General features: G+C 41.7%; 2 protein-coding genes across 2 annotated transcripts; one reads left to right on the forward strand and one right to left on the reverse strand.

The window, feature by feature from the left end:
• The first annotated feature begins 578 nt into the window (after positions 1-578).
• Positions 579-10,212, forward strand: LOC108725585 (uncharacterized). The gene is made up of 3 exons (XM_018452692.1): positions 579-996; positions 2,845-3,196; positions 5,144-10,212. Exons 1-3 carry the CDS (start codon positions 821-823, stop codon positions 9,983-9,985), a joined length of 5,370 nt encoding a protein of 1,789 aa, XP_018308194.1. The 5' UTR covers positions 579-820; the 3' UTR covers positions 9,986-10,212.
• Positions 3,080-12,807, reverse strand: Nelf-E (negative elongation factor E). The gene is made up of 4 exons (XM_018452694.1): positions 12,415-12,807; positions 11,700-12,190; positions 11,335-11,584; positions 3,080-3,153 (listed from the first exon to the last, which is right to left on the reverse strand). Exons 1-3 carry the CDS (start codon positions 12,502-12,504, stop codon positions 11,341-11,343), a joined length of 825 nt encoding a protein of 274 aa, XP_018308196.1. The 5' UTR covers positions 12,505-12,807; the 3' UTR covers positions 3,080-3,153; positions 11,335-11,340.
• Between the last annotated feature and the right edge of the window lie 108 nt (positions 12,808-12,915).

Raw genomic sequence — 12,915 nt, forward strand, 5'->3', positions numbered from 1 at the left:
GCAGCATAGAATATCGCAGCTGTACCCTAATTTCCTGCTGCATTAGCAGCACTCATCAGCGTCATTTATCGCTGAGAGATGCCGACGGTAGTAAGTCCGAGTAGTTCCGTATATTTTACAAGTCACGTCAATTCGCTTTCTTCCTACACTGAAAATATCAACGTGCACGTTACAGAAATACCGTCGCTTTTGGTACTTAGCCAATCGCGAGTTTTATTAGTGCGATTTTCTTTATGTTTATCAAATCGTTTATCTAACTACACGAAGAAGAGGAGATACACTCATCCGGATCTTTTCGACCGCGTGGCAATACATCCGCGATATAATTTGCCACGATGGTCCGAGTGGATCGCAGATGCACCAGGTGATTCGGTGGTTCGAACGGTCCGAGACAGTGTCGTAGTCCGTCGAATACCGGAGGCTGCTATAAATAATCTAATATCCGTCCCAGTCGCGCTCGCGATGGGCGGCCGAGGGTATAGAAGGGAGTCGCCTAGGAGCCGCTGCAGCGGGCTGCTCTAGCGGGTCGCTCAGCCTCCTCCTCTCTACTCTGTCTCTCCTTCTAGCTTTCTCTTTTTTTTCTCTTTTTGTCTCTCCCGCTTCCCTTCGATTAGGAGGCGAAGGGTATTTCGTGAACGACGTTCCGGGAAGAACGACGAAACGTCGTCGTCGTCGTCGTCGTCGTCGACGTCGACGTCGTCATCGTCGTCGCTCCTTGATCGTCGTTCAGGTAGGCGGATAGAGGAAGAGGAGAGATAAAACTGGAGGTGGATTGGAGTGCCGGACCTCCGTGTGGTTGCGGTGTTTCTTCGGGGTGGGGATGGAGCCGGAGCAACGAGGACGCACTTCGCGGGCGTCGTCAACGTCGAGCCTCGGACGCGAGGTCCGTTGCGGGTGTCAGTACTACCGGAGCGACTCGCTTCTGCCGGAACGACGTGCTCTCCTCGTCAGACCGTCATCCAGGACGATGCAGCAGCCACCTGCGGTCCGCTGCAGGTCAGTATCCCCCTATATACCAATGTTCCATCCAAGTTAAAATCGACGGAAAATATCATTGGCCCACCCTCGGATGGTCAACCACGTAAAGTCTCTTCTCGAGATTACCATGTCCATTTCATTGTTGGTCATTAGTTGCGCATTGTGATAGGTTACACCGTACGAAATCGTGTCGCGTATCGTCGCAGCTATTTAAGGTTCGCCCGGGTGGCTATAGATAGAAAGCTCGGTCAGCTCCCAAATTCGCCAAGTCCAGTTCCCCATCCGCGACCCGCGTCGCCGTATCCGTGTACCGGTACACGCGCGCATGCTGCGATGTCCCCGGGGCGAGGCTGGACATCTGACGGAAATGTGTTATACTGAACAGAGCGCGTTTGCGGATGTTGAGAACAATGTAATTCAACGAGTTCGAATCCAGGCGTTACAGAAAAGCAAAATAAAATGTTGCCTATTGATAAAAATTATCAATGCAAGATCTATCTCAACAACGTGAAAATATAAGAGAAAGATAGATAGATAGATAGAGAGAGAGAGAGAGAGAGAGAGAGAGAGACAGTCTAAAAAATTTGAGACGTCTCAGATATTTTTGCAATATTTGTATCGTTTTGGACTACTTTATATCTGTAGCACTAAAAATTTAAACTTAGCGAATTTACATCATTTTTTATAACTGACTTACAGTTTATAGTATGAGAAATTTTTAGATACAGTCGTAAATTCTTGACATAGAAAAGTGATGTATTTTCAGAGATCTGTAAAAAGAGATAAAACGTTATAGGAGATCGATGGAGTACTATATCCTTTAAAGCGACAATAAAAACATAATCGACTTTTTTGTTCGATTCTAAAAAAACGAACATAACGCGAAATGACATGGGGGCATGTATCAGTTGATGAGTTTCGTTCGATCGACATGATCTCGATAGATATCCTGTGTAATTTTGCCCTGCACTCGGTCTCATGAGATCGAAAAAGGGTCAAACATGTGGAGTCATGTTCGAATTGGAGGAAATAAAAGATGTGTAAACAGAAGCCTAGACATATTTCAGATAATTGAATGAATTTTGCATTTGATATATATATATATATTCCGTGTATTAATTTTATTATAAATTTGTTAATTATCGAATATCGTGCACATTGAGATAACTGGAACTATGACGTCCCTGGAATAAAAACTCGTCTTTTATCACGCCATTTTCATTATAATTTTCGAGTAAAATTTATAAATTTTCGATAGTTACCGATTCAGGATTTGAAGATATTTAATTATTGTTAACTTATCTGATAATCTTTACTGAACATGCATTGTGCATTCAATGTTCCGATTGTTTATTAATTCTACGAGAATGATAAGCAAACTCTGCCTGGACGGTGAAATCTAAATCGCATTACATTTCGTTAAAAATACATTTAAAGTTTGCAGCTTTACAAATAGCAAAGTCATAAGAAGTAAATGTACTCTTAGTTGTTTATTTAACACGTTGACTATAGTGATCTCTCATTCATAACTGATGTCTGATTTTTCGATCGCGATTACGTCATCATTATATGGTGACCGGCGCTATTAAAATTATTTAAGAAATAAGTGCTATCTAATGAAATTTTAAATAACATAAATAGATAGATAATAACGTAAAGTAGAACGTTTTATTTCTATTCAACAATTAATCATTTTAATTTTCAATCATATTACACATCATCATTACAATAATAATGGCGTATATGATAAGACGCAGAACAATAGAAAAGTCGCTAGGTAAACACCGTGTTAATAATTCGACGCGAGCATGTAGTTTTATTTATATACAATCGGTCTCACGCTATAAACGTGAATTCTCGCTGCAGCGAGCACGACTACGAACCGATCGCGCCGCCGTCGTTGCCGCATCCGGCGATGGCACCGGTCGTGCGAATTACCGACACGGACGTGATGCCCGTCGCCGACAGCGACGACAGCATCGATGACCGGGGCCGGCTGCCGTCAGAATTGATCCTGGACGGCGACGTGATCCTCCCCCTGGATGGCAAAATCGAGGACAGCGCGATGGAGGGCCGCGAACTCGGTGAAACTGGCGGTGACACCTCCGAGGAATTGGAACCCACGGCACAACAGTTTCAGGATAGGCTTGAGGAGCGATTCCTCGCATCCACTCCCTACACAGAATCCAGAACCGATGGCGAGGTCAACACTAGTCAGGTAGAGTCCACAGTTTGATTTGATACATGTTCTCGAGAAAAAAGAATCTACAAGGAAACCCATAGAAGTGTTCTCCGATTTTGATGAACTTTGAATGTGTTGTTTTCTAGATAAAAAAATAAGATATTTTTTTTTTTTATAAAGACCCAATCATAATTTTAGAGAGTGCACATCCCTTTAAAAGAAATCACTTTCTTCAAACGAATATTGTCGAAACTGTAAGAGAAAGAAAAAATATTCTGAATAAAAGTTGAATGGTTTGAAAAGTACTTTATAACAACTTTAAAAAATTTGTTCAAATAAAAAATTTTTATTTATAAAAGATAAAAAGAATGTTTTTTTAAAATTATAATTATTAAGTATTCTTAAAACCGTTCAACTTCTATTTCAGACATTTTTTCTATCTCTTAGTTTCGACGATATTCGCGCTTCGAAAGAAAATAATCGATTTTCTTCAGAGAAGTGTTGCACTCTAAAAGTGCGATTGGACCCTTATAAAAAATGTTCCATTATTTTTGTTGAGAAAATAACATATTCAAAGCTCATCAAAATCGGAAAAGGTCGCTTCTATGGATTTCTTTATTATCACAGAAAAATTTATCTAACCTATGAAAATACTTATAAGACGTGGTTGATAGACATTGATTGGATAAAATTCAGTCAACATGATATCTAATGTGAGATATTCTATATAAAATGTAGATACATTTAATTGATGATACAATAATAATCTTAATTTTCCTTTTTTTATTATCAAATTTATTTTTTTACTTATGAAATTTACTATTTAATTTCTTTATTTGACAGTTTTAACTTTTATATATTTTGAAGTAATAACACAAATTGGTAAATCAATATTCATTGACCGAGAACCGTGGCTGCTGCAAAGGCTCCTCGTTCGCGAATTGAAAAAAAGGGAGTAAAATAAAAAACGGTTAAATATAGCTGCCGCACGAATCGATAGAGACCCCCGGAATTTAAAAGCTACGAGGCTCGCAGGGCTCGTCTTGTTGTCTTTGGTTTGTTACTCGCGTCGAATATACCGTCTATATTTAGCGAAACTCACGTGTAAAAAGGAGGCTCAAACGCAAGCGTGTCACTGTCCGATTGTGCAATACCGTTGGTTGCAACGCTCTCCAGAAAACTCGAGCTTCTCCATCGGTGGCGCAATCGGATCCAAGAATATATATGGCACCGCCGGAATATTAATCATCCCTCGACCTTGCCGATATTTTTCAATGAGGACGTAAAGTCGTTCGCGCGCGCTCCGTGACAGCTCACGAAAGTTTTCGCGATTTATTTCGGTGAATCCGACAATAGATTCGAAATGGAACCTGACGATGGCTTACTTCGCGATTAGCTACAGTGGCTAACTACTTCACAGTACTTTAAAATATTCACTTTTAATGTACTTCGCGTGTTTCTAAACGGCATTGCATGTCGAATGCTTCGCACGACACTAATCCATTTTCATTGTGACCTTAAAATGAGATATTTGTAATATTTTAGTTCTGATAGTTTTTTTTTTATAAAATAAAAGTTTTTGATGACAATGTTAAATAATAGTTTATAATGCAAATGTCTTATGTCTTTTAATATATTATACAATACGTTATTGTATAAAATGGCATCAATTTTAAGAGTATCTTATATGGGAGTATACTTGAATGAATATTAAATAAATATATCTGGCATTCAGATGAGTCATAAAATTAATATGGCTTATTGAAATGAAAAACATATAAACACATTTTACATAACATTAATAAAAACAAATGTATATTTTTAATTAATTGATCCTAATTTAATTATCTTCATTAAATTTAAAGTAAACATTAAAAAAAATGTCGATTATAATATTTGTAATAGTATTGCCAGAAGTTTCAATTCTTTTAATTAAGGTTCGCATTCCCGCATTATTTTTCAGAGAAGCATTTGTCATTTTAGGTAGACTCGTCGGCGGTGGAAGAGTTGCCGCTTCGACGCGGCGCTCGCGACCTACCTCAACGCCTGAAGACGCAGGCTAGTAAGCTACATTCTCGGCTCCGTGGTTTCCAACGACCCACGTTCTCGTTCCCGCAGAAACGGCAGAAATCCGAAAAAGTAACGACGACGACGACGACGACGACGATGACGACGACAACGACGACGGCGAGATCAGCGGCGGCTAGCAGCGGCAAGTCAGACAAGTCTCGTAAGTCCGTGGAGAAGCGGCCCAGCAGAATCGATCGGATAAGAAAATCCATCTCCGAGAAGACAGAGAAATTCAACCTCGATCGGCCGAGGTTCAGTCTGCCAGATAGATCCAAATTTCACCTACCGGAGAGACCAAAGTTCAGTTTACCGGACAAGTCGCGTTTCCACTTGCCGGATAAGTCGAAGTTCAACATCAAGAAGCCCAACATTCGTCTGCCCGGCGCGCTCGCTCGCGTTAAACGGTCGCCTCCCTTACGCGAGCAACAACAGCAGTATTCGACAGAATCCACTGCCGGCTCCAAGCGTAATATCTTTGATTTCGCCACGTATCCGCGCATCTTCGATAAGAAGTCCAAGAAGCGCGGCGAGTATGCGACGTCCTCGCCCAAAGACTTCAGGGTTGAATCGACAGAAAGCACGACCTTTCCTCGCACTCGGAAGGCAAAATCCTTCGGCATCAGGTGGGCGCAACGTTTTGGAGATTCGGTTTATATTCAAGACAAAGATCGTCCAGAGGAAGCAACAGGGAGTGAGGGCTCTCCTCCGTGGCATCAAAGTTCAATGGAAGAACCGCCGAGATTGTCCGCTGGAACGGAGGAGGAGATAATGGCGGCGGCTCATGCGATTCCATGGGAAGATACAAAAAAGCGAGAACAGTATGACGAAGAGGAGATACAGTATATGGACTACGAACAGGAATCATCAGAGATGTCGGATCGACATCCCGCTCCTCCGAAAAGATCCTACAAGTCGCGAAGGCGGGAGGAGTCGTACGAACACGAGGAAGTAATGGAGGTGGATCCGAAATTATACGATCAAGAAATGAAACACGTTCACCGAGATGACATCGAAGATAACGAGGATGCGGCAATGCAGGATGATTGGCATGCAGAACAGCAGATGATGCACAAAGAGAAATTCAGACCGATTCCGAGATCGCGATCGTTGGACGAGGACATGCCACGAATTCTGGAGCAAGAAAGGTACGAAGGAGCGTTCATGGCAGTGGATCCGAGGCGATTTGGATCACATAAGAGAGCATCCGATGAGGAAGAAGGCGAAGAAGAACACGAGCCTTCCTCGATACAGTCTGATCGAGAGCAGCAAGCATCCAGCGGCAGTTCCTGTGATCGAAGGCGTCGCGGAGTGATAGAGGAGATCGACTCGGACGAATTCTTTTTACGAGAGAGCGGTATCAGCCAGGATGACATGAACCTGGGCAATTACTTGACCGATGAAATTCGAGATGTTCTTAGAGCAGAAGTCATCAATGTGTTGCAAGACGACGAGCTTCCATCTACTCCGCCTCAACGTCCTATGAGAACGCGGACTTTGAGAAAGTATAAGGAAGATTTCAATGCAGAGTCCAATGAAGCAATACCACCGGTCAGACCAAAACGGGAAAGACCGGCAGCGGCGCGACATAGTCGAGAGGCATCGATCGAGATGTTTCGTGAGCGCACCAGGAGTGATTCTAGAAGTGATTCTAGACATCGCGTGGTGTATCAAGCGGAGGGAGAACAACCGGAACCATTACAGGAGCCGTTGGACGACATAGTCGTGGTGAAACCAGTGCGCAGAAAGTCGAGGTCGTCCTTGCGTAGTCATTCGCAGCCACCAGTGGAGACGTCGATACTTTCTCCTTCGACACCCATTACTGCCGCACCCGACTCATCTGCTGCCCTTTCAACTGTGCCGCCGATCGTACCAATACGCAGGAAGCGTTCGCATCGCGAAACGATGGTAGATCGAACAAACGGTGACGTAAGCGCACCGATTTGCAACGGTCATCGCGACGACTGGGAGATCGAGATCATCGAGTTCAGGAAACCGATGATTCCGGCGAGATCGTCGCGATCACGGCAATCACTAACCGAGCGATTTGCAAATGGCGATGTTGTCATGTCCGTAAGTCACGAGGACATCGAGAACTTAGACGCACGGCTTCAACGGCAGGACACCGCGCCAGAACCGGTACCGATACCGCCGAAAAGACGATCCCGTTCGAGGACCATGTCAGCCGTTGACGAGGACAGAACATCGCACGGTGCGGAGTCTCTACCGGAAGCTGGTTACGTCGAGGAGGACATACCGCGAGAGGAGGAGAATGGCTCGGCGCGAGATCTCTCGGGTTACGCAATCGTGGAGAAACGGGAAAAGCCGCCCAGACCACCACCGCCCAGAAGAAAACGCAACAAGTTCGCCACGACGCCGAGACCGACCCCGCCTAAGCGACCTCAACGAGCGTATAGTACTCTAAGACCAACTACAACGAGAGACATCAGTATAACGTCAGACACGATCATCAGTATGACTCTAGCACCGTCCGAATCTGCGCCATACATCGAGGTCGACGCGGATGAGATTGAACATAGGGATTTCCGTACCGGCGAATTGCTCAACAAGATCCAAGGCCGCCCGCTTCCGGCGCCACCGCGACCACCCAGGATAAGAAAGGAACATGCGATGGCTGGACGACCTCGCACTCCGTTTGAATATGCAGAGACAATGGAGACGACGGCGGCGACACAGACCGATCCATTGCCAGACGATATGGTGATTGAGGAAGAGATCACCCAGGCGAAACTTATAATGACACCTTCTAGATCAGGCTCGCAGATAATGGTATCGATGGAACGTATACCCAGTCCAAGCGGAACGACCACACCTCCCGTACCTCCGTTACCAATCCTACAGTTTTTACGAAAAGAAGAAGAAGAAGAAGAAGAGGAAGAGGCAGAAGGAGAGGAAGAACTTCCAAAAGAAGAGGACATCCGAATGGCATACGAGACTGTATCACTAACGTCACTATCGCCCACGAGAGAAATCGACTTTCGAGAGGAATCGAAGAACAAGCACAGATCTGCGCCGCATCTGGAGGAACACGTCACGGAAGAACCACAATCGCGACCTCAAATCAGGTCGGGTTTGCTGTCCGATGAGCCGCTGAGAATCAGCAGTCTCGAAGTCGGAGATTTAAAAGTTGATCGACTGAGCGTGTCGCAGATAGAAGCGCATAAAATCGTGGCGTCCGAGGTGGACGCGATGATGATTACGGCATCGGAATTGAAAGGTGGCGATTCCATGGAGGAAAGTTTGTCGCCGGCCATCATCAGAGAACTAATAGCGATCAGGAGTCACTTGGAGACCGTGATGACTACCCAGGCACAAGAAAGATATCGCGAGAGCGAAAAGGAGTCCGCGAGCCATAAGATAACTGACATTCCCATCAAGGATAATAGTCCAGTTCAAGAGCGACAACCTGCGTCGCAGGATGTTCCGACGGAAGCGGCGAAGCCCAGCGAGACTGTCGTAAACGAACCAACGTCTACGGAAGATGAGAAGATCGATGCTGGCGAGGATCAAAAGGTTGTTAAAACAAACGTAGTAGATGTCAGGGACAAAGAGATATCACATCCCCTCTCAGTTGCTCAAACCAAAGAATTCCCTTCCTCACAGACACTTAAGATAGATGAATTAGAATTCAAGGGTAAAGAATCTACCACACACTTGTTCACGGTCGCTCAAGATAAGTCCTTACGAATTTTAGATTTCGAACATCCCCTAACTTTGAGTCCGCGAACCACGTCGGGCTCCCACGTGGATGAATCTCGTGCCTCATATCCTCCATCGGATACGCCTTCAACCCGGCTCTCCGAATCGAGAGACTATCCTCCGTCGGATGCGCCTTCAACTCAGCCTTCCGAATTGAGAGAATCGTCGGAGCGTGTCGGCGAATCTCCGAGTATCTCTGTCCAGACTACTACTACTACTACTACTACTACTATTACTACTACTGCGACTACTCCTACTGCGACTGCTACTATCACTACTACTACTACTACTACTACTGAGCTGGGCGCAATGTCTACGGATCTTCGTAGCAGCAAAGACGATGTGTCCGATAGTAAAGAACAGACTCCTCGCAAATCAAGATCTAGATCCTCCTCACCTACTAAAAGTATCATGCGACAAACCGCGTCTCCGGTTCGTTCATTGCCACCAGCTATTTCCGTGACTCCTGATACGTCGACTCCTGATTCAACCGTACCAGGACACGGTGGTACCTCTGTGGACGCTAAACCACAGCGTGCCGTCATTTCCTATTCTTCAGATACGAAACACGGTGTCCCTAAAGACAGTCAACCACAACGTGCTGTTATTTCCCAGTCTTCCGAAGCGGGACAATCCCTTACGGAAAAGCAAAGGGAGTCCTCTCAATCGCCAGTATCTTCCTTTCCTTTGAGCTCGACTCACTTCATCGCCTTTCCAGCTTCCGAAATTCCAGCTCAGTTCTTTTCTCTGAGTGAAACGCCAACAAGTCAACGCTCTGATATAGAACCCGGCGTTATAGATACTACGCAGCAGCTTCTTCGAGCACTCCGATTGGCTGGTATAAAAGCCATGAGGTATTTTATAGGGTATTTAGCGTCTACGTTAAGTATGGACGACACGAGAGAGAAGATAAGAGATGTGGAATTAACGATATGCGCCTTGTTACTTCTGATCGCAGGCTTGTTAATATATTATTTCAGTAGCACACGGATTGTAACACATCATCATCATTGGGATTATTTTAATCCCCCTCAATAGCACTTCTACAATCCAATTTGCCAAAGAAATCCGTAAATTAAATTCATTGATTAATAGAAGTTAAAATTTCATATTGTATAAAACTGTTTTGTACAACAATTTTGTCTTGAAGGAAATACTAGGATATGACAAAGTAAGGAATTCGAATTGAATTAGAGCTCTTGTACACATATCAGAATGAAGTGCCAAGTTTGTAAAAAATAAATTGTAATTATATTATTAATATATGCCAAATATATAATTAAAAACTTTAATATTTAAAGAATACTATTTACAATAATTTTTAGTGTAATTTCATGTGCTATATACATATACATACATCAATCAATAACGTATATAACATTTAAGAAAAAAATATTATTTAATTGAACCTTTATTAATTTATAATTTTTGTCAGAGAACATAATTTCTGTTCTTTTCTCCAAAAAGTCGATATAACTTGTTTTCTTTTATACAGGGTGGCCCATGTAAAATGTTACAAGCTATTATCTCTGAAAGTATGTGTCAAATGACTAATATATTCAGACAAAAGTTTTATGACTTTGAGGAGAGCATAAGATACCAGCTCTCAAGGTAAGCTACAAGAATATGTAATAAGAAATGGGGGGGTTCCATTTAAAAAATTCAAAGTGGCCTTGCTCTCACTTTGACAACACTACCCAAACAAATGGTACCATCTTATGCTCTCCTCAAAGTCATAAAACTTTTGTCTGAATATATTAGTCATTTGACACACACTTTCAGAGATAATAGCTTGTAACACTTTACATGGGCCACTCTGTATATTTAGAATAACGTAAATTTAAAGATTTAGTAGATACTTTCGATATAACTATTAATAATTTTTTTCTTTTTTATAATTATGATTCTTTTTGACTTAAAAAACTGAAATAAAAAGTAAAATGAATGATATCCATTGTGTCTTCCATCTAATTAACAAAATCGTTAATAAAAAGGTATTCTGCATATAATCCAATTAATTACAAAATCAATGTGAAAAAACAAAAAAGAAATTAAAAAATCAGCTGATTTTACAGGGAACAAGGTTCGATTATATAATATTTTTTTTATTGACAAAAAAATATTGATGAATATTTCTACACTATTATGAATTTTGTTATAATTATAATAATAAATCAGTTATTATATATAGAGTATGCAGATGTTTGCTATTCAAATTTGTTGGTAGATATATGTTATGATGAAGAATGAAAAAGTACAATTAAAAATAAATTAACTACATTTCCAAATAAGTGGATATGACAAAATACATGATATATCATAATAGTATGTTGATAATATTGATATTATATATATAATATTTTAAAAATTATTGCCAATGAAAATACCTGCAGTTACTGGAAGAGATCCTCTTCGTATACTTTAAGTTCGCGTCTGTCTTTATGTGCACTTTTCTGTGAATAATTAGCCGCTATTGGTGACCACATAGAGCTGGACATAGTGTCACTAACCGGCTCTATTATCGGCTGCCTCCTTGCTAACGATACTTTTAATTGGATGGACGAGACCATACTACCATCCATTTCACTTATTGCTCTCTCAGCAGCTTCAGCCTTTTCAAAGGTTATAAAGCCATGGCTACAGACAAAAAAAAAACAGAATTGATTATTAATAATTGCATTGAAAATATCTACTAAAACTTGGAGTGGACATTAGTGTAGGTATATAAGAAAAAAAAACGATTTATATTTACTTTTTCTCTGCTTCCATGGAAATATGGACGATATTTCCAAAGCTTTGAAAGTGCTTCTTTAGATAATCTTCAGTTATTTTATAACCACATACATATATTGTATTTCCTGCACGTGGTTTAATTTCTTGCTTAGCAGGAGTTGGAGTATCACTGGTATTTCTCTCTCCAGTGTCTTGAGCACCAACAAAGTTATTATATAAATCCTTGACTTTCGGCCTCACTGTCTCTGTTTCTTCTTCTTCCTGCATTGCTGAGAATGGTTGGTAAGAGCTAATTGTCTTTTCTGTACTGTTTAACTTCCTTTCTAGTCCGCGAGATCTCTTGAAAGTTTGCTCCGGTCGCTTAGGAGTCTTTGGGGCTGTGATTACGCCAGACTTAATCAACTTCTTGGCAACTTCGCGAGCATCTCTTGCTTCCGTAGGCCGTTTTGGAGCCTGAGGAATGCGTTCTGCTTCTTGTTTAGGAGCTTTTAGATCTTGTAGCGCTTTTTTCTATAAAACGAGGAATGATTGACAAGAATTAAAAATAAAGGTAAGATAAATACTTCATACAGATACTTTATACAGATATAATAATTGTTAGAAAAAAATGATGATCTTTGCATGTAGATTAAACAGAAATTGGAATTTTGCGTTATGAATTAATTGAGAAATGGCTATCTAACAGATAAATTAAATTTTATCGCATATTTTTCATACAAAGACATAACCTATACCTTTCTCTTTAGCTTGCTGAACTTAGTCTGCAGCATCAACTCTTCCTCTGTTAGGTTTGACGGAAAATGCAGGTATACCATATTTTGCATGTAATATCAACAACGACTTTTTGCAATGTTCTTTACGACTTCTTAAAACAAATTGGAGAATTAATGAAGAAAACGTGTCTTGCGTCTAACCTGTCTGATGTTTGATGTTACGTCATACCGTGATCAGCCGTGATGGCGCTCTCGGGTTTCTCTCCAACGAGTCGACGACTCCGACCGACCCATGGTGGAATGTATAATAAGGTGTGCTCGTGCGCAGGCATTTTTTGCTAGCCAATTTCAGAGCATGACTCAATCTCGCCATCTTGAATAATTTCTAACGAGGGATCGATCTTCGAATTGTGTAGGACGAAAATGCTGAGAACAATGTAGCGGGATTCTCTACACGTCTTATCAACGATTATCGCTATCGTTAACTAGCGACAGCCAATGACAGGATAATCCTAGAAGAAA

Source organism: Mycetomoellerius zeteki, unplaced genomic scaffold, assembly GCF_001594055.1.
Source record: "Mycetomoellerius zeteki isolate Tzet28-1 unplaced genomic scaffold, Tzet1.0 scaffold35, whole genome shotgun sequence".
Taxonomy (NCBI): Eukaryota; Metazoa; Arthropoda; class Insecta; order Hymenoptera; family Formicidae; genus Mycetomoellerius; species Mycetomoellerius zeteki.